This window comes from Thunnus albacares, chromosome 3 (assembly GCF_914725855.1).
Source record: "Thunnus albacares chromosome 3, fThuAlb1.1, whole genome shotgun sequence".
Classification (NCBI taxonomy): Eukaryota; Metazoa; Chordata; class Actinopteri; order Scombriformes; family Scombridae; genus Thunnus; species Thunnus albacares.
Genome location: NC_058108.1, coordinates 6893987 through 6920380, shown reverse-complemented (window position 1 = coordinate 6920380; position 26394 = coordinate 6893987). Strand labels below are relative to the sequence as shown.

General features: G+C 39.5%; 1 protein-coding gene across 1 annotated transcript in view; it reads left to right on the top strand.

Moving 5' to 3' along the window:
• LOC122978938 (complement C3-like) overlaps nucleotides 1–26394 on the top strand; it is a 34817-nt gene that overhangs the window by 6195 nt on the left and 2228 nt on the right. Inside the window, exons 8-39 of the mRNA XM_044346033.1 lie at nucleotides 2820–2922; nucleotides 3233–3353; nucleotides 3599–3714; nucleotides 4116–4280; nucleotides 4999–5098; nucleotides 5221–5315; nucleotides 5438–5629; nucleotides 5786–5941; nucleotides 6216–6345; nucleotides 7191–7259; nucleotides 7523–7720; nucleotides 7847–7964; nucleotides 8083–8171; nucleotides 8335–8474; nucleotides 9395–9607; nucleotides 9922–9973; nucleotides 10097–10186; nucleotides 10362–10568; nucleotides 10963–11038; nucleotides 11182–11341; nucleotides 11496–11591; nucleotides 14632–14782; nucleotides 15996–16081; nucleotides 16498–16575; nucleotides 16690–16845; nucleotides 16966–17028; nucleotides 17160–17241; nucleotides 17378–17426; nucleotides 21275–21365; nucleotides 21464–21553; nucleotides 21645–21747; nucleotides 23014–23103. Coding sequence (XP_044201968.1) covers nucleotides 2820–2922; nucleotides 3233–3353; nucleotides 3599–3714; nucleotides 4116–4280; nucleotides 4999–5098; nucleotides 5221–5315; nucleotides 5438–5629; nucleotides 5786–5941; nucleotides 6216–6345; nucleotides 7191–7259; nucleotides 7523–7720; nucleotides 7847–7964; nucleotides 8083–8171; nucleotides 8335–8474; nucleotides 9395–9607; nucleotides 9922–9973; nucleotides 10097–10186; nucleotides 10362–10568; nucleotides 10963–11038; nucleotides 11182–11341; nucleotides 11496–11591; nucleotides 14632–14782; nucleotides 15996–16081; nucleotides 16498–16575; nucleotides 16690–16845; nucleotides 16966–17028; nucleotides 17160–17241; nucleotides 17378–17426; nucleotides 21275–21365; nucleotides 21464–21553; nucleotides 21645–21747; nucleotides 23014–23103 — 3725 coding nt within the window. The remainder of the gene's footprint in view (nucleotides 1–2819; nucleotides 2923–3232; nucleotides 3354–3598; nucleotides 3715–4115; nucleotides 4281–4998; nucleotides 5099–5220; nucleotides 5316–5437; nucleotides 5630–5785; nucleotides 5942–6215; nucleotides 6346–7190; nucleotides 7260–7522; nucleotides 7721–7846; nucleotides 7965–8082; nucleotides 8172–8334; nucleotides 8475–9394; nucleotides 9608–9921; nucleotides 9974–10096; nucleotides 10187–10361; nucleotides 10569–10962; nucleotides 11039–11181; nucleotides 11342–11495; nucleotides 11592–14631; nucleotides 14783–15995; nucleotides 16082–16497; nucleotides 16576–16689; nucleotides 16846–16965; nucleotides 17029–17159; nucleotides 17242–17377; nucleotides 17427–21274; nucleotides 21366–21463; nucleotides 21554–21644; nucleotides 21748–23013; nucleotides 23104–26394) is intronic.

Genomic DNA, 26394 nt, shown 5'->3' with positions numbered 1-26394 from the left:
GGGAACTAGGGAGTTTTTAGTTTGTGGTGTCACTGGTGTCACCACAAACCTCTCCAAAATGTCTCCAAGTGGCCAAATTGTGCCAATTGCTTTTACTCATAACTGCGTGATGCTAAGCTGTTTACATATAGTTTAAATGGGTCGCTGTCGACCTGGAGGATGTTAGGAGGCTAATGGGTCCATAGTGACATCTGCATCTGGTATGTTTACCTGCTGTTTGATGTGCTGCAGCTGAGCAGCTAATCATAGCTGATTAGCTATCTAACTGCTAACTGCCATTGGTGGTGCACTTTTCCCCGATGAATGTTTAATGTTTGGTGGCTTGTTCAACAAGCTGAGCTGCAGGACAAGACGTGTGTTCATGTTTGTAAGTTATCATCAAGTTTTGATGAAATTTCATTCACTACCATGTTTAAAGGAGGAAGGTATCATGCCTCATATTGCAATTTAATTTAACAATTGGGCCTTGAATATTTTATATCTTTTAAGATTTTATTTAACGTTAAATGTTGGACATCCTGAATGTTGTGAACAAAAGTTCCATGCTGTAAGTGCTTTACAGAATGAAAGCAAAGTTTTATTTGCCCCCCCTCAGACCCTCCCCCCCCCCCAAATGATCTGATCAGTGACTCAAATCTGTGATACGTTAGGTTATGATCTGATAAGCCATGATTAAATTATAACTTTTAGTTATTCTCTCTGGTTTGTTAGTAAATATCAGATCAATTTGTGTACTGGAGCATTTTGCAATCCTAGTTGGGCCTTTTACTAGTTGTTCTAGTTGGAATTTCTCATTTTTAGTTTTTTCCTCTTAGATTTATCCTCCCAGTTCACATTAAAATCACCCATAAGTAAAATTTCTTTGTTGAGATTGCACTGTTTCAAGACTTCTGTAAGTTGATCATATAAAGTGTCATCTGCAGATGGGGGCCTATAGACACCTATAATGTTAAAAGACATTTGTTGGGATAACATTATTTTTATCCCAACATATTCTAACATGTTACCCACATTGTAAACCACACATTCACATTTGATGTTGTCTCTCACATAAAAAGCACCCCTACTCCTCTTCCATCAGGTCTGTCTCTTATGAAACATTGGTATCCAGGCACCGTGAACACACTCACAGGAGTTCTTTGTTTCAACCACGTTTCAGTTAGACAGAGAAAGTCCAGATTTGAGTCCAACACAAGATGAGTTAGCTGATTGCTCTTTGCAGTAATGCTTCTGATGTTAAAATCTCCACCTAATAGCCCCCTCGGTTTCAGTTTCGGGTCCCATTAGACTTTTCCATGATTGACAGTGTAGAAGGTTTTGAATAACCTCTGCCTTCTCACTGCAGGGCTTCATCAGCAGCAGGTTTTGTGAGAGAGACACTGGACCTCTCCACAGCCCAGTAGTGAAAAGTTATTCATTGAGACATCATGCCTTGTGTTAACAAAGTTTAGTCTGTTAAGGGAGAAGAAGAAGAAAGTTGATGCTCACTCATCATCAGCACCAGAGGAGTCCCAGACACACTCAGGCACAAATCAGCATCAAAGTTCTGCAGCACTCCAGGTGTCACTTGTCCAGGATTTAGTAGAACATCTCCGGACAGCAGGAGCAGCATGAAGAGGAGACCTGCTATTCTCCAAAATGGGGTGGCAGATGACCGGTCCACTGGATCGGTGATTCGCTCTGGTACCTTGGCTCGTCCGTGCCGCAGGACAAAAGAATAGATTGTAAAATATCTCAGTATGTTATGATGAAAACTCACTGTAGGAGCATCAACTGGCCATGAGCCAGCATTTGTCCCAAGCTCAATCACTCGGTGTCCCAGCTGTTTTCCATCAGTGTTGATTGCTCTTGCCAGACAGACACGTACAGGCAATACAGCAATGAGTACCAACAGTAGTCCAAAAAGCACACCATGAAACACAGCCCAGGTGTTTTTGCTGATGAAACACTGCTTTGAACTTGACGCAGTTTTTGACAGGCATGCTCTGTGGTACGATTAATGGCCTTGGGGAACAGTCCTATGTAGCAATCCCATCCAGGATCCCGGTGGCCAAGGGTAGAAGCTCCTCTTAAGCCCCTCAGTACCAGCCCGGTGCACCCGGAACCTCCTCTCGACTTCAGCGGGGAGAAAAGGCCGCCATCCGGGCGGTTAGGAACCCCAGAAGATCCATGTGGCCAGGGCTGTTTCCTTCGATGTTGAGATTGATGTACAAATGGTCTTCCTTGATGTTTAATCTGATGTTAACATTTGAAAACCTGGACTGGCCTGGTAGCAGAGTCAGCAGGGGGGCGAGTTGACCATCTATCCATCCTGAGTGACCCCCAGTCATATGTCATCACTTCTTGAGTCCAGGGTGCATAGAGAGGCTCCAGCATGCATGGATTACATTACCAGCAAGGATCCTTTGAGTTTTCTTCTTGTTTTCAAAAAATAACTCTTCTGTTAGCTTCTTTGGTGCTGTATCTCCTTTGGAATATTGGTAACAGCAGGTAGCAGATAGCAGTTGACAGCTAGATAGTTGTTTTGATTTGAAAAATATATCCAAAGATGATGTTGATGACGAGAGTCATTTCTGAAGATTATTTTGCAAAATGTTCCACTTTTTTGGGTTCAAGGATCAGGAGCTCACTCCCAGTGCAGCCACTCCTCCAGAATCCTCATACATCCTTCATTTGGAGATTGAGTTTGATTGGTAGATTGGATTGGAGGAGAAAGTAAAAGGTGTTTTGACTATTCTTTTTGTAATAGTTCCTATTCTACCTCTCTCCTGTTTTATTTGATTGTGGGCTTAAAATGTGTCCTTCTCTTGTGGTTTTAGGTATCTGTTTGGTGAAAAGGTGGATGGGACAGCCTACGTGGTGTTTGGGGTTGTGCAGGATGATCAAAAGAACAGCTTTCCCAGCTCTCTTCAGAGAGTGCCGGTGAGTGCATACTAACATTTTTGCCATATCTGTCTGTCAATTTCTTTGTGTCTAATTTCTCATATGCACAAGCATATAAACTCAAATCTGGCCTTTACCAGTGCTACAAAATCTGCAAGACTGCAGTACATGAAAAATGTCTGGGGTTTTACTGTTGTCCATATGTCAGTTATAATTGTTATATTCAGAGAGAGGTATTCAAGTTCAGAATTAAGCCAGATTAACATAAGAATCTATGCACACAACAAAATTCCTATCAACTGTCCACTGACTGTATTTCAAGATGCAGTTCTGTATTATGTCACATTAGGTCAAGGATGGTCATGCAAAGGTCACATTGAAGAAAGAGCACATCACACAGACCTTCTCAGACATCAATGCGCTGGTGGGGAAGTCCATATATGTAGCTGTCAGCGTGCTGACAGAGAGCGGTAAGAAAGAGAGACTGTGTTTCTGCCTGTTCAGTATGTTTGATCATGCGGGAATCATATGATTTAGCAGCACAACAGGGTTCAAAGTAACCATCAATAACGTCTAAAATTTCCAACACAAGAAAGAGAAAGAAAGAAAATAAAAATACCATATCAGGATAAGTATGTCAGAAATTGAATGGATTTACATTGTTTCTGTATCAATTACTCATGAATGAAGCAAGTGTTTCTGCATCATCTCACAGGTAGTGAAATGGTGGAGGCAGAGTTGAGAAGCATCCAGATTGTCACATCACCTTACACCATCCACTTCAAGAAAACACCCAAATATTTCAAACCAGGAATGCCCTTTGAAGTTATGGTAAATAATTCTACTTTAAATAAACCCTTTCCAGAAAACATTTCACTGCTGAAATACAGTCACAGTTTGAACCCTACTTTCATGCTATAGGTCATTTTTTCTTTCTTTTCTTTTTCACAAGCCGCATGCTGTTTAATGCTTCCTTAATATCCATACAACTGATTGGTGCAATACTCCAATCTGTAATGGATCATTATGATACAAAGCAGATCATTACACAGTAGAAATTCACACATAAACACACAGGGTCACTAGATATTAAGTCATAATACTTAGTGCCCAGCTTGTGCAGTTTGCAGCCAAAGTAATCTAATAGCATCAGGTTACCATTAATAATATATCTTTTAATAACATAGTTAGATCTTTTCTGATTGTTCAGCTGTTTGTGTCTTGGATGGCAGGTTGAAGTTCTGAATCCTGATAAGACTCCAGCACGAGGTGTTGCTGTGATGGTCGACCAAGGCCAGGTGCAAGGCGACACTGCATCCGAAGTCCTCACTGCACCCAATGGCATGGCTAAGCTTACTGTCAATACAGCGGTGGGGGTTGAGAATCTGATGATCACCGTAAGTCTCCAAAATGTTTTGAAAGTCTTTACCCTTTTGCATTACAGCCAGGTTTGGCAAATGGAAGCTTAAACCCACAACTTTTGAGCTAAAAGGAGAACAAATATTAGGTTCACATTCGTCAGGTGGCCAGAAACGTAACTCCAAATGAAGGCAAATGTGGTTCTGTTTCTGCTGGACATGAAAGTTGACCAGTATTATCATCATTATCATCATTGTAAATTTATAAGCCAGTAATACAGCATGTGGAGGCTGTGTATGTTGATGTTTTTCTGCCCCTTGGTGGCAAAAGTCATTGGGGAGATGACTGACAAAAAGCCAGGCACAGGTTTGTGAAGTTAGTGGTGTTCTTAATACTCGTTGAGTTGTAGTTTCAGTTGATGCTGGATGTCAGTTTAAAGTGCCTTAACTCAAGTGAGAAAAAGGAACAGTTTTTATTTAACACAATTAAATGGCAAGATTTAAAACAGCCCTCAAATAGGACAAAGCCGTATCGTTTGCAAGCTCAAAAACTTTGAATTTGGATTTTCTGTTCTGTCAACTGATGTTTATCTAAGGGTACAAATCTTTTTGTTATTTCTTTAATTGATTTTACTTTTTCTAGGCTGAGGTACACTAGTCAAGAACAATATTGGATAGGATAGACCTGAGACTTTTCATGTGCATATATTTATTTAACTGTGCGTGTATACTTACTTATGTCTGTGTTTGATTGCAGATAAAGACCAACGATCCTCATATTTCACCTGGAAGGCAAGCATCAGCCACCATGGTAGCTCTCCCATATACTACCAAAAACAATAACTACATCCACATAGGTAAGAAACATCCTGAAACAACATGAGGTTTTAAAAGAAGATGCGGATGGCAGTGGCAGTGCTGCCTAAGTGCCAAGATCTCCTCTGTGTCTAGCAATAATCACAAAATGTAATTTTTGTAGGGGTGGATACAGCTGAGATGGAATTAGGGGGAAACTTGAAAATCAACCTCAACCTCAACAGGCAGCAAACTCAAGATAAAGACATCACATACCTGGTGAGAAATGTTTTATACCTGTGCATGTGTGTGTGTTTGTGCACATGCTTGAGTGTTTGTGTCTTGTGCCAATATGTACACACATGTTGGCTGAGTGCTGATGTTCAAATCTGTGCCCTCAGATCCTGAGCAGAGGTCAGCTGGTGAAACACGGCCGTCACAAGTCAAAAAGACAAACACTGATTTCCCTGTCATTTCACATCACCAAAGAGATGCTGCCATCATTCCGCATCATAGCCTTCTACCATACAGATGACAATGAAGTGGTATCAGACTCTGTTTGGGTGGATGTCAAGGACACCTGCATGGGCTCGGTGAGGCACACAACACTGAAGTACTTAAACTAATGAAGTGGACAAAAAAATCCACCCACAGTCAAGCTGATTTAAGTTCTAGGATATATTTTTATGTAACCGCTCTAACAAATACAAATCTGCATGTTTCCTTCATGTCTTTCTCTTCACATCTAGCTGAAGCTGGAATCATTGAGACCTGCTTCAGCCTATGAGCCTCGCAGGATGTTTGGTCTGAAGGTCACAGGAGACCCAGGGGCCATAGTGGGACTGGTGGCAGTTGACAAAGGCGTCTACGTCCTAAACAACAAGCACCGCCTCACCCAGAAAAAGGCAATTTCTTTATTCTATCTGTATTTTCCAACCTATTTGAAATGGGATTCATCGCAAAATCTAGGTTTAAGACATAAATAACTTGTACACATGTTCCCTACAGTACAGATAAAAAATAGATACAAAGTGTACAAGTGTGTTAGTCTGTGCTTTCAAATAATATCCAATAGGATGACATTGTCATGCAGCAGATTTTTGGCATGCAATTTGTCATGTGAGTTTACTGATATGTCTGTTTAATTTAACCCTTGTGTGTTTGTATTTTGCTGCTTAGGTGTGGGACCAAGTAGAGGAATACGACACAGGCTGCACACCAGGTGGAGGAAAGGACAGCATGAGTGTGTTCTACGATGCTGGGCTGTTATTTGAGTCCAGCTCCGCTTCTGGGACCCCCTACAGACAAGGTGATACTACTTCATATGTAGTCTCATTGTTTTCCTTCCTCCTTCTTATCTCATTCATCCATTCCCAACCAAACCCAGCTTGGGTGTGGTCAGAAATGCGTACCTTTAGCCACACCCAACAGTGATGTCACTGGGTCATTGAGTATACCTATGGATCACTGCAGCAAGAGAAGTTAAACCACTAGAGGTCAGCAAAGACATGATTTTCAGGTGGTGTTAAGTTGCTCTTTACATGGTTGGTTCACCCAAATTACATTATATTTCCCTTTTGTTGTATCTGATTGATTTCACTTTATTGTTGAAATCAAGCAGTTAAACTACTGGAGGTCAGCCAAGATAGATGGTTTCAGGGACTCTGAAGTAAGTTTTTTTTTTTTTTAATTGTCATTTTTTCAATGCTCTCAGCACAACTAACAACGTTTGCAAAACAATAGGCAACAGATATCTTAAGCTCCAAAACTAGCTGCAAAATACCACTAGGGTAAGTGAGAAAATATATCTCATGTAATTCTGGTGAACCACAGTTTTTGGGATATTTCCATGTTGACTTCAACAGTCAGCCACTGATCATGGTCCTCTGTTTTGTTAGGGGTGTCAAAAAATTTGCTTTACCAGTATTTGCTAATAAAGCATTTATATTACGTTTTATTATATAACAGTCCAACAAATGATATATGCAATTGTAGATTCATTGTTCTCACACCCACACCTGTCCCTTTGTCTAACCAGCTAAATGACCTCACTCTGATTTTAATAGCATCACGTCACAGACACCATGCAGAACTCAAGTCTACATTTAACCTTGTTGGGATCCTTTAAAGATTTAGTTTGTGTTGCATTTCCAGAATTGAAATGTCCAGCCCCCAGCAGGAGGAGACGAGCCACTACTATAACGGATATCACAACCAGCTTAGGTAAGAACCACAGCTGAAACTACCCAATAAACACATATCCAGTCCCCTGTGCCACACAGCTTGGACTCTCCAAAATGTTTGTAGTTACAAACAATATTTGTCTTTGCAATTCTGTCTATCAATAGAAAGATAGAAACACAATTGATATTTCTATTTTCCCTACTTTCAAATGTATTTACATGTTAAATAACTGTCCAGTTGTACCTCACCCCTCTTCTTGCTCTCTATACCTTCTCACCTCTGCTTCTCCTGCTTCTTTACAGTGAAGCTATTTAACGAAACCCTGCAACGTGACTGTTGTTTGGATGGCATGAGGGACACCCCCCTCTCATACACCTGTGAGGTGCGCAGCGAGTACATCACTGACGGTACAGCCTGTGTCGAGGCCTTCATACACTGCTGCAAGGAGCTGGAGAGACAGCAAGCTGAGATGAAGCATGACAGCCTCATATTGGCTCGCAGTAAGAGACAGGGACAAGGGATGGGAGAAAAGCCCTGGGTGGTTACTTTCCATGGTTATAGAGAAAGTTAGAAAACAATCAGTGTCTCCCAGTGGAAATAACAACCGTTTTAAATCTATTCATCAGGTGAGGAAGATGACAGTTACATGGACAGCAATGAGATTGTTACACGCACCAATTTCCCTGAAAGTTGGCTGTTTATAGAAATCAATCTGCCTGCTTGCCCTCCAAATAAACCTAATTGGTGAGTCAACTGACATCTATAAACACATACAAATATACTGATAACTAATTTCATGACACCACTTGAATTTAAAATGACCTTTTACCTGTCAACCTGATTATACTTTTCTATGTTTCAGCAACCCAACAGTCTATGAGAGAGATGTCCCTTTGAAAGATTCAATCACAACCTGGGAATTCACTGGCATTAGTCTGTCAAGAACTCACGGTGAGGATTCAGTGACTAAAATCTGTCTTGTGCTTTAATTGTGCCTCTTTAACCTTAAAGCCAAAAGCCCACTATTGTACTGTCTCTCCATCCCTCACACTTATTTTCTTCTTCTCTCATCCCTTGTTTGGTTGTGTTTCTTTTAATCCCTCCCATCTTTAAGGAATCTGTGTTGGCGATCCGTTAGAGGTAATTGTCCGGAGGGATTTCTTCATTGATCTCAGGCTGCCTTACTCTGCTGTCCGTGGAGAGCAGATAGAAGTTAAGGCAATTCTCCACAACTACAGCCGAGACCGTCTCAGAGTAAGTTTATGTTACTCTGCTCCGGTGTTTCAGGACATTCAGCAAGCCGATGAGACCATGATATTTTTCTGGAGAGTTTGCAAACAGAAGAGCAAAAACAGTAGTAAATATTGGACTGATATAAATTATGTGGCAAAAAGAGAAATAATAAATGAAAGTAAAGCAAGAAGCAATCCTTTCTCCAGTCTTTGACAGTTGTGATGTCTCACTGCAATATTTACTGTGTGCCTTTCCATTCTTAAGATCAAATTGATCTTTTAGGAAACAGTTTAAAAAATGACATTTTCTTCAAATGGGGACGGAATCATCAACTTAAACGGACGGACTTAAACTAATACTGATCATTATTATTTTTAATATATGAGCAAATCCCTATTTAAAGGTACAGTGTGTAGAATTTAGTGGCATCTAGCGGCATGAATTTGGCACAAACAGAATATAATATTCATAAGTATGTTTTAATCAGTGTATAATCACCTGAAAATAAGGATCATTGTGCTTTTATTACCTTAGAATGAACCCTTTATAGCTACATAGGGAGTGGGTCTCCTTCTGCAGTAGCCCGGAACGGACAAACCAAACACTGGCTCTAGAGAGGGCCTTTTGCACAAATTTTGTGGCCACCATAAGTTCTCCTACACGCTTGGAGGGGGGATTCAGTTGGTTGCAATCTGCAACCTCACCACTAGATGACTAAATCCTACACACTGGTCCTTTAAAACTGAAATAATGTTGCTGTTATTCTATAGATAATGACACTCAGTGGCTGAAATTGTCAAAAGTGACAAAATTATGTGTAGACGCTCTGAAGAATCAACATACAGTATTTCATCAGAATCTGCTACTCAGGGAGGGGATCTTCATCTTAAATCAACTGCACATACCTCAGTTTCTTTCTCCATCTTTGTCTTGTTTTCAAGGTGCGTGTGGATCTGATTGAAGCAGAGCATGTGTGCAGTTCAGCCTCTAAGCGTGGAAAGTATCGTCAGGAGGTTGAAGTTTGGCCCAAAACAACACGGTCTGTACCCTTTATCATTATTCCCATGAAGGCAGGAGAATACCCAATTGAAGTCAAAGCAGCTGTTAAATACTCACATCTCAGTGATGGAATCAAGAAGATGCTGCGGGTGGTGGTAAGAGGCTTTCAACCAGTTACAATCAGTTTGTTCAGTTGCCCTATTTAGCCACTTGATTGAGATCAAAGTCATGTTACTTATTGTCATTAAAGGGAAACACTCATCTTTTGGGGCTTAACTTTGATGCATGTTTAGAAGACTCTTGTTTTCTGTATATCAGTCTTTTTAAATGCAAATGAAAATAAGAAAAACAGACTAAGAAAGATAGAACAATATTTGAACAAGGAAGCCAGATTCTATTTTCCTACACACCAGCCTATAAAGTTTACTCAAAAATATTTTCTCTGATGTTTGTCTTGTCATTTTTCCAGCCTGAAGGCGAATTGGTTAAATCTATAGAAAGTATAACTCTGGACCCTAAAGGTTTGTGTGATGAGTTTACCCATTAAATGGCTGCAGTATAGGAGCAACAAAGTAATTTAGTAATATCATGTTTTCTTCACTTGGTAATTAATCCTCCAACTTGACCATGGTGCGTCCCTTTAGGTGGTGAACAAAAAGAAACTATCAAGAGCTATATACCTCAGAAGGATATGGTTCCAGACACACCTACTAGCACACAGATCTCTGTGACAGGTGAGATATAATGTTGTATGGGCAAACAAAAAACTGCACTGGTGTAAATTGTTACTGTTGTTGCTTCTCATTGGCAATGACTTCACTGGTTGTGTGGGACCTTTACATGTTTGTTTGGTTGTTTCTTCCAGTTGATCTATAATGTTATGGTTTCTGTGTGTGTGTGTGCATGCAGGGAGAGAGCAAGTAAGTGAACTGGTGAAGAATGCCATTAGTGGGACGTCAATGGGTAGTCTGATTGTCCAGCCCTCAGGCTGTGGAGAGCAGAACATGGCCGGCATGACCCTGCCTGTCATTGCAACCACATATTTGGACAAAACCAACCAGTGGGAAACCATTGGCCTTCAGAAACGTGGCGAAGCTCTGCAACACATCAAAACCGGTAGGCACACATAGATACAACAATTAGCACAAAAACCCCTATGTGTCAGATTTTTAAATTTCTGACTTTGGCAGAAGTGATATCAAAAAAGACAGTGGTAGACAGCAATGCATGCTGCTCCTGCCCCACAGATCCTGGCCAGGAACATTCAGAATATGGGTTGAGTACAACACAGACTACAGCAGTTTTCACTAGGGGGATTGTCTTACTTTTTTACAAAAACAACAATGCCATCAACATTATTTGAAAGATGCTATAAATTGAAGAAAAAAAATGACCATATACACTCTAAACGGGGATCACACTTTAACAAGACTTCTCAAATTGTCATACATTGGATAAGATTAATTGACTGGAAGTCAGTGAAAAGGTTGTGGGTTTTGTTTGTGTCCAGGCTACCAGAAGCAGCTGAATTACCGTAAGAAGAATGGTTCTTTTGCTATTTGGGCCAGTTACCCAAGTAGCACGTGGTGAGGCATCAAAACATTCATAATCACATATGTAAATGTTTGCTCATCCTCCTTAACTGAGATTCCAACTTTGTGAGGATAGGTGTATCTCATGTGAAAATAAATTTAACTAAACTTTTACACTCTCTCCTCTCCTCTCTAAGGCTGACAGCATATGTTGCCAAGGTTTTTGCCATGGCCAGCAGTCTGGTGGTAGTGAAAAGAAATGATGTCTGTGACGCTGTCAAGTTTCTAATTCTCAATGCACAACAACCTGATGGCCTGTTTAAAGAAGTTGGACAAGTGTATGATGCAAAGATGACTGTGCGTGCAATGATTTAAGTTACATCAGTCTTCAATTGATGCTATAAAATAGCTACACAATCACATCACTATGATCTTACAGTATATGAACAAAGAGATGTTTATGCTGTTGATATTGATGATGGTTCTGACAACTGTGTGTCTGTGTGTGTAGGGTGATGTGAGTGGCACAGATTCAGATGCCTCCATGACGGCCTTCTGCCTCACTGCTATGCAGGAGTCACGCACACTATGTGCTTCCACAGTGAATGTGAGTACCTCACCTGCAAACATCTTTTTCCCTCACCAGTTTTATTTTTTCATTCACTGACTCCAAATTAATGATAAGCAAAAGCAAGCTTTCTGCAGTCACTGAATGTCGCGGTTCGCTTTCAATGATGGCTCAGACGACGAGAAACTTCAGCGTGGTGATTTTTTATTCACACCAAGTTCCCAAACAAGAGTGGCAAAAATATTTACAGTGCAGAAGTGGAAAAAACCCAATAACAAAAAAAGTATTTACAAGACAGGTTTCTCACTGGCAGCTCGTCACCCACATTGTTACTAGGCCAAGACCAAAAACCCAACAACCTTAAATGAGCAGAGCTCCCCTTATATATTCTTAGCCCCTCCCCCGGGCAAACCAATTAACAAATTATAGCGTCCTACAGTCAAATTTGACAACACAACAAACATAAATTCAAAAATCAATGATATACTTCGCATAAAGGAAAAATGGCACTAATCGCCCTCCATACAGCTATGGCCAAATACCCCCAAACCAGAATAAATCATAAAATATCAGTCCATTCAATGTTGATGGTATGGTCCACGGTCACATGACCCACTTAAGCGCGCCACCAAGCGCTATTTATGGTGTGTCCAGAAAGAGCCTCAGTTTGGCCCATGCCCGGAGGCAACCAGAGGCAGCAGCAGCAGGTAAGTGTGTGTGTGTGTGTGTTCGAGTTCGGACAGTGGGGGAAAAGTTTGTGGAAGTGCAGGACCGCGGGACACAAGTGCGGGACACAGTTTTAACCGGAGCATGGCTCCGGTTAAAACTGCAAGCGCTGCGCGCTGTGCGCTCCCGGCACCGGCGCTCTCTCTTACGGCCAAGAGAGAGAGAAACGCACGCCGGTTAGGGCATGACGGAGCGTTCACGGGCGCCCCGTCACACTGAACCACCATTAAGCAATTGACCGCTAGCTAATCCCTGCTCCCCTAGTTACTGTTGCTAAGCCTGTCACACTTTCCATTCTTGCATGGCACATATGTGGTTTACAATACTCAGTGTAGCACAAATTTTAATCATGTTTCCAGAAAATTGGCTAAAGAAGATGAGAATGCATGCCTTAATGCATGTTTTCATCAACTACTGTTGACTTCAAATGTTAGGAATCGGGCACATCAAGATACAAAGTTACTGGTGCTAATTCTCCAGTTTGGTGCTATGACACCATTGCAGAAGATGAGGGTGCAACAAGCTGACGTAACTGAAAGAACGCTAGTCAAACCTCAAACAATGGAAAACCATGTGGAAATGTGATGGACATATTACATTTATATTTGTCTCATGTATTAATCTGGGGAACGGTATAGTCTCCTCATCTGTCTACATGGTATTTGTAGTTTCTTCAATGAAGCAGAAGCTTAAATGACATTTAAGTCACATGCTTCAGGTTTCTATTGTACTTTGTTGCATTTTGATTTTATCAATATACCATCTTTTCCACCTCAGCCAAATGTAAAAACTCTTTTTCAAAATTTCAGGGTTTTTTATGCACAAATTGAAAATGTACAACAAGTGGATAATGCACTTAATGGTAACAGTGACAGATTGAAAATTTGCAGAAAGTTTTAAATATGAGACAGAGGTAGATAAAAGCAGGCAAAAGCATTTCTAGCCAGTGACCATCAGTTTTGCAAGCTAGCAAATTTATCAGCTGAGGCAAAGTAGATAATTAATCTGATGTTTGCTGTAGAGCTAGTTAGTCCAAGTTTCATAAAGTTGCTTTCAAACGAACAACATTGATATTCTGTGTTTTGAGTCGGCAGGGCAGAATGCAGCCACAATGGCTCCCAGCTGCCTCTGATCCTTCCAGCCTGTAGGCTACACCACAGGCTACTAATATCAACCAAGTGTATAGGTGTACCATTCAGGAAACTCTGATGCCAGTAAAATCAACTCCTGTATTGTTTCCCAATGCTCTTCCTTAACTGTGGTTTCTGTGATTGCTATGATCACATGGCAAGCCATGGCAGCAAGTTGGAAAAGCTGAACCATAATGAACTCTAACTCTGTAGAAGAATAGGTACTCTAATAGAATAGGTACCCAGCAGTTAAAAAGTAACTACAGTTTAAGTTCTTTATAAGTACCTAAGTTGTTGCCCCCTTATTCCATAGCGTCACATCTTGTTCCCCTGTACCTACGCATATGTATTGGTATGCACTGTACTGGTACACCATTAGTAAAAAAGATTACACTGTAACTATGGAGTAATTAAGCTGTATGTTGTGGGCTGTAATTTAAAGCGTCACCAAAGTTACCAAAGATCTGTGCACATTCAAAAGAGCGGCAGCTGCCCTTCCTCTCCTTGTCGCTCCAGCCTTGGCGGCACAGCAGCCATCACTTTTACACTGAAATCAAAGGAGGCGGCAGCAACAACTACTTGCTGTCTGAAGGCACCTTTAAAAAAAAAAAAAAATAAATAAATAAAAAAAAAATAGTAAAATCAGACTTATTTTGTTGCAACATAACTGTGTAATAGTGTTTCACTTTTACCAGGACTAGAGAAATTCCTTTGTGGATACGGAATAACTTGTGTTTGTTGTGTAAAATATTCTGGGGTTGCTGGAATGTGACTAGCGTTAGCCTAACATCATGTTTCCAGGTTTGAATTAGTTAATTATGTGCTCTTTGGCCTTAAAAGTAAGTATCTGTTGCCACTGTAGATAGTACTGTAGACAGACATGCAAACAATTGCAACTTACAATAGAGCAGATTAACACACACTCCTCATTCTTTTTCTCTTGTGTTTATGCATAACATCATTACCCCACACCCCAACAGTAACCAACTCAGTAACTCAGTAACTAGGCTCAGTATGGCTCATAAGGCAAAGAAGATGGTGAGAGAGGGAACAATCCAGACTTGTCTCAGGTTCAAATACTGCTCTAACATACAGAGTGGTTATTGAAAATGAATGAGTTGTTGTCTTCTCCCCCATTTTAAAGCCTTTTGTGTTCATTTTTACTGTCTGCCTGTTCTCCCATTCTCTTCTTCCTCCTTCCTTCATCTTCTCCTACTGTCCAGAGTTTGCCAGGCAGTATAGACAAAGCTGTTGCCTACCTTGAAAGGCATCTGCCTAGCCTCACCAACCCATATGCTGTTGCCATGACATCATATGCCCTGGCCAATGAAGGCAAACTGAACCGGCAGATCCTCTACTCCTTTGTTTCTCCAGGTGTCGTTACACAATAATATTGTTAATCATATTCAGAAACAGCATCTATAGATGGACATTGACATGGCCAAAATAATCTGATGATTTTACTTTATCACAGACACAGGAATATCAGTATCAGTGAATACATTAGACAATAAAAACTGCAGTAGAGAAATACCAACAATATATCTGAGCTAATTAAGAAACAGTATCTCATTTACATGGATTGTCCACCAGAACAAATGTTATTTTTCAACATTGTTCAAGACATTCAAAAGCAGTGGTGGAAGAAGTATTCAGATCCTAGAAATACTGTTGTCTAAAAATACTCCATTACATGTAATAGTCCTGAGTTAAAATGTTATTTAAGTAAAAGTACAGAAGTATTATCAGCTAAATACACTCCAACTATCAAAAGTAAAAGTATCCATAATGCAGACTGGCTTCTTTTAGAGTGTTATATTTTATTGGTAGCCTATATTATACTGTTTGTTTTTATCACTAACAAATACATGTAAGAACATTTTAATGTTGTAGTTTATCTCATCATAGATTAATAGTCATAGTACTGTATCATATTATATAAATGTCATCATGAAATCAGTTTCTTTATGATAATAATAATAGTAATAAACTTTATTTCATAGCACCTTTCACACAAAGTGCATACCAAATTTTAAACAGAAAAGAGCAGACAACTGAAACAACAGTTAGAATATCAAAATATAATATCTTATGTGAAATCTTAATCTAAAAGCAACCAGTAACTATTAGAGGCAAATAATTGTAGTGAAGTAAAAATAATAATAATAATTCAATAATAAAAACAACAACATTAAGTAGAAATACAAAGTAGCATAAAATGGAAATATTCAAGTAAAGTACAAGTACCTCAAATGTGTATTTATAGACAATACTTGAGTAAATGTACTTAGTTACAATCCGCCACTGTTCAAAAGTGTGCTGCTAGGTATGAATACAAGAATTTTGAAATTTTAATCAATCTTTATCAGAAATGTTTGGTTATGTTAGGTGTTAATGTTAAAAGACGAATATCTGATATTTTAACTTTCAAATATCAATGTCAGTATCAGCCTCATCAGTCAGATTTTTTATTTAATTTTTCACAGATTAGGTTAGACATTTTAAGATTAGGGATTGGGAATTTAATAGTCGATTAAGCTTTTCAGAGGTACAGCATAACAATAAAAAATATTTCTGTCTCCTTCAGATTCATCCCACTGGCCTGTTCCCAAGGGACGTGAGTACACCCTAGAAGCCACAGCTTATGCCCTTCTGGCTTTGGTCAAGGCCGAGGTGAGTACGTCCCAGTTATGTGTGTTTCACCAGCACGTCATGTTACAGAAAACATACAAGAGAGTCATTATTCTTATTAGCTCACTTAAAGGGCAGATGGTTGGTGAAGAGTCATTTCCGTGACTGGAAACCAAAGTCAGTGAAATGTGTCTCTCAGTAATGTCAAATGTAAAAATGAAGCAGATATTATGTTTTATTGCGATTGATTGATTCTATCAGACAAGTTTCGAGTCTCAGCAAGATAACTGTCATAATAATAGGAAAAATTGATTTGGTAATCTAACAATCTGTGGTAGGCTTTAGAAACTGACAGGAAATAATTTAAAGTATAACCATAACAGAATTAAGATTTAAAAAATCAAATACACAGCCAATCAAACAGATTTCAACCCTTTTCTTGCCTTCTGTTAATAAAGGCCTTTGAGGATGCCAGACCTGTTGTGAGATGGTTCAACAAACAGCAGAGAGTGGGTGGAGGCTATGGATCAACTCAGGTAACACAGACCTCTCTGTCAATCTTGATACTGTACATTCATATACCACTATTTGTGCATCAACTGCATTTTTGTTAAGTTCTTTTGCCCCCCACCCACTCTTTTTCCCTCCAGGCTACCATAATAGTGTATCAGGCCATAACTGAGTACTGGGCAAATGCACAAGAACCAGAGTATAATCTGAATGTCGACATCCTAGTGCCAGGCAAGTCAAAGCCTGACAAGTTCAACTTCAACAAGGAGAACCACTATGCCACCAGAACATCTAAAGTGAGACACACACTCATCATGCACAAACACACATATCATACCATCGTGCATTCTGTTCTCTGCGTGTGTTTCCCCCGCTGACCCGTGTGTGTGTTTGTGTCTTTATTTAAATCACAACAGTTCAATGGTATAAACCAAAATGTGAAAGTGACTGCCAAGGGCACCGGAGAAGCAACGCTGAAAGTAAGTAAAAAACAATATTTTTGTTCGGATCATCTGTTGTGTATCGATGTGTCCCTTTGGAATTCCAGATTATTTAATTTCATTTATCACAATGAATGCAATATTTAAATGCACTTTTGTCTATGTGACAGATGGTGTCACTGTATTACGCTCTGCCTAAAGAAAAGGAGAGTGACTGTCAACAGTTTAACCTGTCTGTGCAGCTCCTCCCAGGTAATTCTGTCTCTTCCACTTTATATATTAGTCTTTATTTGTTGCTTTTTGTGTTCCTCAAGTTTTTTTCTTTAATGAGAAAAACTATATAAAATACTAATAAACTAAATACTACATCTACTGTTTGCTCCTCCAGAGAAAATGGAAGATGATGAGAAGATATACAAGCTGAAAATAGAAGTTTTGTGAGTACAATCAAGACGTAACACTGACTTGTGTTTCAGCAACATGGCTTTATACAGAACATTTTCTAACAAGCTATGGTCCTTCATTATTTCACTTCTTCCCTGCTCTTTCTGTTGCTCTCCTTTGTCGCTCACCCGCCAGAAGCTGTGTCAGAAATTGCCTTTTTATCTAGTTCTGAACCAGTTTTATGCCATATATATTTTAATATACTTTTAGTTATTGTAGCATATCTACCCCCTGAAGACAGAACTTTGAAAAAAGGATCAGCTGGTTGACAGCTTTATCTCAATCATCACCACCGCCCAGGCAAAGCATATCTCCCATATGCAGTCCTCCAGCCTTATCGCCCAGGCGGCTCGATCGCTCTCCTCACTGATGTCACAACTGATCTCGGCCTCTACTACCACCCTTCCTTAGCTGCCTTAAATGCACACTGGCACTGCCCACCCAGAGAGTCCTGCAGCCGAAGCGGGTGGCCATTCCTCCGAACGAGAGCTGGTTCCGGGGGCACATATCTGGTTGAGGAGGAGCCTTGGCTGCTGTTTTTTCCAAACAGTTTATGCCGCTCTGTGGACATAGGCGAGTTCAACGCTTTTGAGGCGTACATGACTAATCCTTTTTACTTTGTGTTCATTTACCGCCCACCTGGCCCAATTAATGGCTTCCTAATTGAATTTGCTAAGTTGTTATCTTCTGTGGATGTTAGACTTGCCAAAGTTCTCATAGTCAGTGATTTCAATTTTCATGTTGATGATGCATCAGATAAATTTGCCGCTGAATTCTTAAGCACAATGCAGTTTTTAAAATTAATGCAACATGTATCAGGGCCAACCCACAATCATGGTCACACTCTTGATTTGGTTTTTATCTTGGGTCTGAATCTTAATAGCATATGCATTGATGACTTTTTTGTGTCCGACCACAAATGTATTATTTTTGATATTGTTTTCAATGCTGACACCCAATCCATCAAATGCACAACCCATTCTCACACTCTCAACAGCCATTCTGCAGACAAATTTGCCTCTGTCTTTGCAGATCTCAGTAAGGATATGGTTTTGCCTGCTCAGACCAACGATTTAGTCTGCTCCTTTAATAACCTGTTTGTCAACCCTAGATGTTGTTGCTCCACTTATAAAAACAAAACAATTACATATACAGCTAACTCATCCCCTTGGATGAATGACAACATACGCTGTCTTAAAACAGAGTGCAGAAAGGTTGAGTAGAGGTGGAAAAACACTATACTTGAGGTTCATTTTATTCACATGACAGAACTACTTTCATCTTTTAATAAGAAGGTGAAAGAGGCAAGTACTGCTTATTTTTCTAATCTAATTGATTGCAACAAAAATAATCCCAGAGCTTTATTTAACGCTATCAATAGATTAGTGAACCCTGCCCCTCCACCTGTCTTTTCAAATACTGACTGTGAAATGTTTTTATCTTTTTTTGTAGACAAGGTCACCGACAGCAGTGTTCAATCCTTACTTTTTTTTCAAGGAGTACATGTGCTCCTAAATGGAAAAAAATTAGGAGCACACATATAACTTTAGGAGCACACTGAAAAATGTTCAAGTAACAGTTTCTTAAAGAAAACAATTACATACATATTTACAATTTACCACATATTTAAACTCTGTGTGTGTGTATGTATGTAAATCACAATTTATGTTGTTTTTAGGGCTCGATTATGGCAAAAATCATAATCACAATTATTTTTGTTCAATATTGAGATCATGATTATTTAACATAATTACTTTTTCATTTTTGCCAGTTGCCGATGTTGATATATGCACATATTTTTTCCACTTGGCTGAGGAGACTATTACACATGCAATCATATATTGTATCAATGATCAAGAAAGACTATAGCCTATATGAGCGAAGAACTTTAATGCTGAGCTACTGAACTCCAGTCTTCCTAAGTTCTTCCTTCATATCTTGTCTTTCTTGATCATAGTATAATCTATGCTTGCATGCATAATAGCCTCCTCAGCCAGCTGGTAAAAATATGTGCATATATCGGCATCGGCAATCGGCCACAATGAGTTGGAAACATCAGCATATCGGATATCGGCAAAAATCCAATGTTGTGCATCCCTAGTTAAAAGTCTTTACATTCCTAAAAATAGACTTGATGAAAATTAGGAAATTAATTTGTTTTACACACAACTCATCAAGGGTTTACAATTTACTAATTGAAATTCAAGTGAATGGGCACAAAACTTGCATGATTTTTATGACACAGGTGTGAGCAAGGCAGCCATGTCTCACCCTGCAGAAAATTCTCATCCTCACACCGTTGAGATTTGATGTTTCACCATGACAGAGGAAGTTGCTATAACTTTATTGTAAATGCTCCAATCTGCACCAAACTTTACACGTTTGATAAGACTCTCGGCCTGAACACGTGTACATGACAATATTCCATCAGTGATGCAAACTGGCTGAATAGCACCCCCTACGAAATTTCAGTAAAGCAGCCCCAACAGTGGGCAAAACAGTGGACAAAGGAAGCGATGTTTATCTCCTTCTTGCACTGTCTGAAAACAGCCTGGGTCTGAAGACATCTACATGCCCGTCACAGAAGCCCTTCGATTGCGCCACGGCCCGACGTGTGCAAGGGCGCGAAGGCCAGTTCAACGCTGCTTGCAGCTTTAATTGTATCTGACTTCTGCGTAGTTTTTATGGTTTATTGTTTTTATATTGATATTACGTGTTGTTAAACTTTTTTTTTCTTTTTTATTCTATTTTTCTCTCAATTGTTTGCATTGCACAGCACCTTGTAACTCTGGTTTTGAAAGGCACTTTATGAAAAAAGTTAACTTACACTCAGTTTTACCATAATTTTCAATTGCATGCAGGATGCAGAAGAAGGGCAAAATCAGCAATGATTTTTAATCGCCCTGCCCCTCGAGTCCCTGATTTATTTCTTCATTATCAACCCTCACCTCACACTTTTCTTGCTTCTTTCTCCTAATTTAAAATGTTTTTTGAAACATCTGAAATCTTTAAAGATACAGACGTGGGCAAAATTATTGGTACCCTTTCATTTTATTAAAATAATGCACCACTCACCTTGAACAGTGTTTTGATTGAGATTGAGAACTCAACAAATATAAATACAAATACAAATACTGGGCTCTCTGCACATCCCTACTATCACAGCATTTTGGGGTGAAACACACAGCCCAGTGTCGGAAAGCTGTATCTTAGTCGCAGGTCATGGGTCTTCCAGCAGGATAATGACTCCAAACATACATCCAAAAGCACCCAAGAGTGGATGAGAGGAAAATGTTGGACCGTTCTGAAGTGGCCTGCTATGAGTCCTGATCTTAATCCCATTGAACATCTGTGTAAAGAGCAAAAACTTGTAGTTGGGAGACGGCACCCATCAAACCTAAGAGAACTGGAGCAGTTTGCTCAAGAAGAGTGGGCTGAACTACTGGTGGAGAAATGCAGAAACCTTATACAGAGTTACAGAAAGCGCTTGACTGCAGTTTTTGCCTCCAAAGGCTGTGTTACAAAATATTAACTTAAGGGTACCAATATTTTTGGCCATGTCATTTTCATTTGTTTTATTGTATTAAATAATATGTTAAGTTGTAAATCAAAAGCAAAGTTTCAGTTATATTCAATGTGAAATAACGAATGATGGATACTATATACTCCTGTCAGTTTCACCTTAATACAGAGAAAAATAAGTTGTTTTTTTTTAAGATGGAAGATACCAATATTTTCAGCCATGTCTGTATTTGATTTGATTAAAAAAACTTCCCTTCACTTACTTTCTCTCCATCTTTTTTCTGTTTTTTAAAATATTCTGTCCATTTTCTGTGTTCAGCTTTAAGGACAAGGAGCGTGATGCAAAAATGTCAATCTTGGATATTGGCTTGCTAACAGGCTTCACCGTTAACACAAAAGACCTCGATTCAGTAAGAGTCTTTACAGATATGCACATACCCATATAGAGATGTGTTTTATGGTCTAGAAAATTGTCTAATCATGTTTGTGTGTATGTTTGTGTGTGTAGTTGTCCAAAGGACATGCCCGCAATATTGCAAAATATGAGATGAACAAGGTCCTGTCAGAAAGAGGCTCACTCATCATCTACCTGGACAAGGCAAGGCATCAGTATTACCTCCCTCTACCCCTTTTCTCTCTGCCTTGTTCTATTTATCTCTGTCTCACCTCTGTCTTACATCTCTCCATAGGTTTCTCGTGAACGTCCAGAGGAGATTGCTTTTAGGATTCATCAGAAGCTGAAAGTGGGCGTCTTACAACCAGCTGCTGTGTCTGTCTATGAATACTATGAACGTGAGTCTCAAAGACACTTATACTATATGCTGCCTCTGTGAGCTTCATGATTTTTCTTTGCTGCTGATAAATGTTCAGAGTAATTAACAGGATGAATAAGCAGACATTATTAGATTCCCAAAGTATTTTATGTTCATTTTGTGATGTACTGCAATCAGCACAAAATATTTAGGGCCTCAGCCCCAAAGGGCGAAGACCCTATTGTATTTCATGTGTTTGTTTCTTCCTTATTAGGGCCTGAGCCCCAAAGGGGCGAAGACCCTATTGTATTTCGTGTGTTGTTTCTTTCTTCTTCTTATTCTTTCTTTATTATTACGCCACTTCAACCCTTAATTTGACCCCCTAAACATGCTCAAAAACTCACCAAATTTGGCGCACACATCAGGTCTGGTGAAAAATTTGATAAAATGTAAAAATTATCCCCCAAAGTGCCACAAGGTGCTCTATGGCGCCACCTATGTATCTAATATGGCTGCCACGGCCCGTAGGAATGTCGTAGAGAGATCCAACCAAAACTCAATTATTCCTCTCATCAAGACCTACAAATCATATGTAACACCCCTAACCTAAATCCAACAGGAAGTCCGCAATATACCCAATGTACAACTTTGCGCCAATTTTGGACCCCCAAGAAACGCTATCTCCTCCTAGGGCGTTAATGGTATCAGCTTCAAACTTCAATACATGACTTATGACACTGTGCCGAACAGAAGTTGTTAAAAACTTTGTAATAACTCGGACGGTTCAGATATTGTAAGCCCTGAAAGTTGTAGTGCCACATCACACCTAACAATGTAAACCAATGGGGTGGCAATCTCTAGGCATGGACTTTGTGTCAAACAAATGGTTCTGATGTCTAAACTATAAGTCCAAGCACCATTGAGATTTGATGCTTCGCCATGACAGAGGAAGTTGCTATAACTTTATTGTACATGCTCCAGTCTGCACCAAACTTCACACGTTTGATAAGAGTCCTGGCCTGAACACGTCTACATGACAATATTCCATCAGTGATGCAAACTGGCTGAATAGCGCCCCCTAAAGAATGTCAGCAAAGCAGCCCCAGCAGCAGGCAAAACAGTGGACAAAGGAAGTGATGTTTATCTCCTTCTTGCATTGTCTGAAACAGCCCAGGTCTGAAGACATCTACATGCCCGTGACAGAAGACCTTCGATTGCGTCGTGGCCCAACGTGCATAGAGGCGCGAGGGCCCGTTCATCGCTGCTTGCAGCTTTAATTTTTAAATATCTGTCTTTCTCATTGCAGAGACACGTTGTGTGAAATTCTACCATCCAGAGAGAACAGATGGCAAGCTTTTGAGGCTCTGCAAAAATACTGAATGCACATGTGCTGAAGGTAAGCGGGATGAAGTCTCACGGATGATCAAATCTGTCTACAGCAAGCGTACCTAAGCAAACCATACACCTAAAATTCTTGTAAAAGAAACACATAAACACAACACAAACAATGTGCTTCAAAGAGGTAAAGCATATCTTGATCAGTGGTTTGGGGGTGATCATTCTGCTTTGTCTGTAAACTGCAGCGATTTAGTATTGCACCTGAGTAAAGATGGAGGACTTGACGCTGACAGAAGATTAAACAACAGCCACACTAGCGACTCTAATGTCAGCAAGAGAATAGTATGTAGGGCACTAACCAGTGTAATCAAAGGAATCCAACTACGCCACCATGGAGGTTTTTCAGGGACAAATATTACCTAAGACCAGTGCCAATAACCCAAAAAGGCAATCAGGTTCATTACACTAAGAAGCAAGAGACGTGATTCCAACCATCAATAATTCTTTATTTTAACATTAGCAAAAATGAGTAATAAAAGAATAACTAGAAATGCATTTCCTGCGGAAAATGTGTGTGAATGCTGAAACTGAAAGGAATCACAAAGCATTGCTGAAAATACTAAACACTTGTTCAGGATCTCCATCTGTACAAATACAATTTGATTATCATGGCATGTTACATTTAAGAGATTTGGTAGTTAATAAGTAGTGTGGTGGTGTTTTATTTATGACCACAAGGTGGGACTATTGGTGCCATGATTCAGTATGTCGTGCAGATTCTCATGGAAAACCTGTGTACCAAGTTTCGTTTCATTAGCGCCCCCTTTTGGCAGAAACTTATGAAATGTTACACACTTCTGTAAGGTCACTTTGTGTACAACATCCCTAAATTTGGTCGCAATCTAGACTCAGTATTGAGGAGTTATTGACCATTAAGTGCATTAGGCCAGACCTTCAAAAGTTTGCTAACCAATAACAAACGAACCGTAAGTGGTATCTGAAAACAAATGAATAAGTTGTATTCAGGGTCCTCTAAACAGAGTATGTACCAAGTTTCATGAAGATTGGATGAAATATCTGCCAACAGAAGCAAAACATATGTTTCTTGAAAAAAACAAAATGGCGGAATAAATTTATATGCGCAAATGAGCGTGGCCTATATCAGTCTAATCAGCATCATCCAAGGAGCATCCTGACCATATTTTTTTGATAGGTCTTATCGTTCATGAGTTATTAGCCAAAAATAAAACATTTAATAACTGACCACATCGTGGCGCTATTGGTACCATGTTTGGTACCATTGGTACTTTTAGTTTTTGAGATATTAGCTTTCAAACATTCCTCCCATAGACTTTCTATTATAAATTTTAATATTTAAAAAAATTATATAGAATCACTGTATTATGATAGAAAGCTGAAAAGTAATAGCTCACATGTCCTGAAAGAGCTGAACATTTTGATATTTGAATGGTTTCTATCGCTCAAAGTATAGAGGAGTTGAAAGCTTGCAAAAAACATACGGAGGAATAAGAATAACTAGAAAATGTAATTTCTGTAGAAATTGTGTGTGATTGCTGAAAGCGAATTTAGATTGCATAACTGGAGGCTGAACACAATTGAAAAATCTACCAAGATTAAAATCAGCAATGGGTGGAATTGAACCTACACCCTCATGTTTGTAAGACAGAGATGCTATGGAGTGAGCTAACATATAGCTTCTGAAAATTAAAAAGGAATACAAAATCAGTAAAGTATTCAACCAAACAAACAAAAACACCATACAGTGGCCCTGATGTTGAAACGATTAACACTGGTTATCAACAGCTATAGAAAAAGGGCCTCCTGCCAGTGGTGTAACAAAACAAGAAAAAAAGAAAATAATGAACAAACAAACAAAATCAAACTAAAGAAACACTCTCCAAAACAATATCAGTTGGTCAGATGATTGAACACCTAACCAGCAACTTAGGAACAAAATAAACACAATAAACTACACCAAAGAATATTTATTGCAGACATTAAAAAAAGCCCTGTATTTGCACAACGAAAAAAAAAAACAGAATAAGCCATGAAAACAATATTATTTATGTGAAATCATTATGTAAGCTATAGAGACAAATGAATGAACTGAACTAAGCAAAACTGTGAATAAACAAACGATAACTACAAAAGAAAAGAAAAACCCCCTCTCACAATGCACACACACACTCACACACCTAAAATGGCTCAGCTAAAAGAATACTAGTCATGGTTCTGCTGGCCCACAACACCGCATGACCCGACCAAACAATTCTTAAAGACGATGATTGTTAACACCAATTATAGGCAAAGCAGCAGCATTCTTGTGGCGTGGGCCAGAATTGCCGCAGCAGCTCCCAGGTGAAGCTGCTAAATGCTGACCAAAGCCCACAGTCCAATCAGGCAGCGTATGCAAGCTCAGGGGAGGACAGAGTTTATGGTGCCTAAGCTGCCACTACACATGGGGACTGACAGCAGACAGTGAGAGGGTCACTTCTGAGGGAGGCGAGTCACCACGGAGGGATCTGCAGCAATTGCAGAAGTCCAGTGAGACGGGGCATGCATTCAGCATCAGGGGAGTGGAGCGAAAACAACTACCTGTGTTTATAGGCTACCCACAGACAATGATTGACTACCGATCGCTGAGTAATCGAGACTAAAACATTACAGGCCTGCTTAAACCAGACAAGAATACATTTCCATTCTACTACACTAACATGGACTATGAAAGAGTTTTCACTCATTAAGGATACTTTAAAGTCTCATAGATTGACCTTATTGAAACATCAGCAAGCTTTGGACTTTTTGTTAGCTAAGTTTGGGGGTTTGTGTGCAATTTTACATTTGACTGGTGGTTCTTGTATGACTTTAAATACTATAAATTTGAATTTCACTTTGTTAGTAAAATTTGTTAGACACATTCTAAACCATTCCACGGCTAAAATGAGTAATTCTTTGTTTAGAAACAACATGTATATGCTAAATGTCACCACTCAGGGATTTTTGTTTTTGAAAGCAAATTGTTTTATTGGCATATAAAATTGCCCCCCACCCCTCCGATCTTGTCAGGTGAGGGACAATGATATATTATGATGCAGTTTGTTGTAAGATTCCATGTTGGTTTTCCTCCTGCGCTCCCCAATTTTTTGAGTCACCAGCCACCACTGATTGGCACAGTGAAACAAACAGATCAGCCCGGAGCTCCATGGTTAAATAATGTGTTATTGATCAGAAGGAGGTCTAACTCTTTCCAATGAGTAATTGTGTTAAATAATCGTGACCTCAATATTGACCAAAATAATCATGATTATGATTTTTGCCATAATCAAGC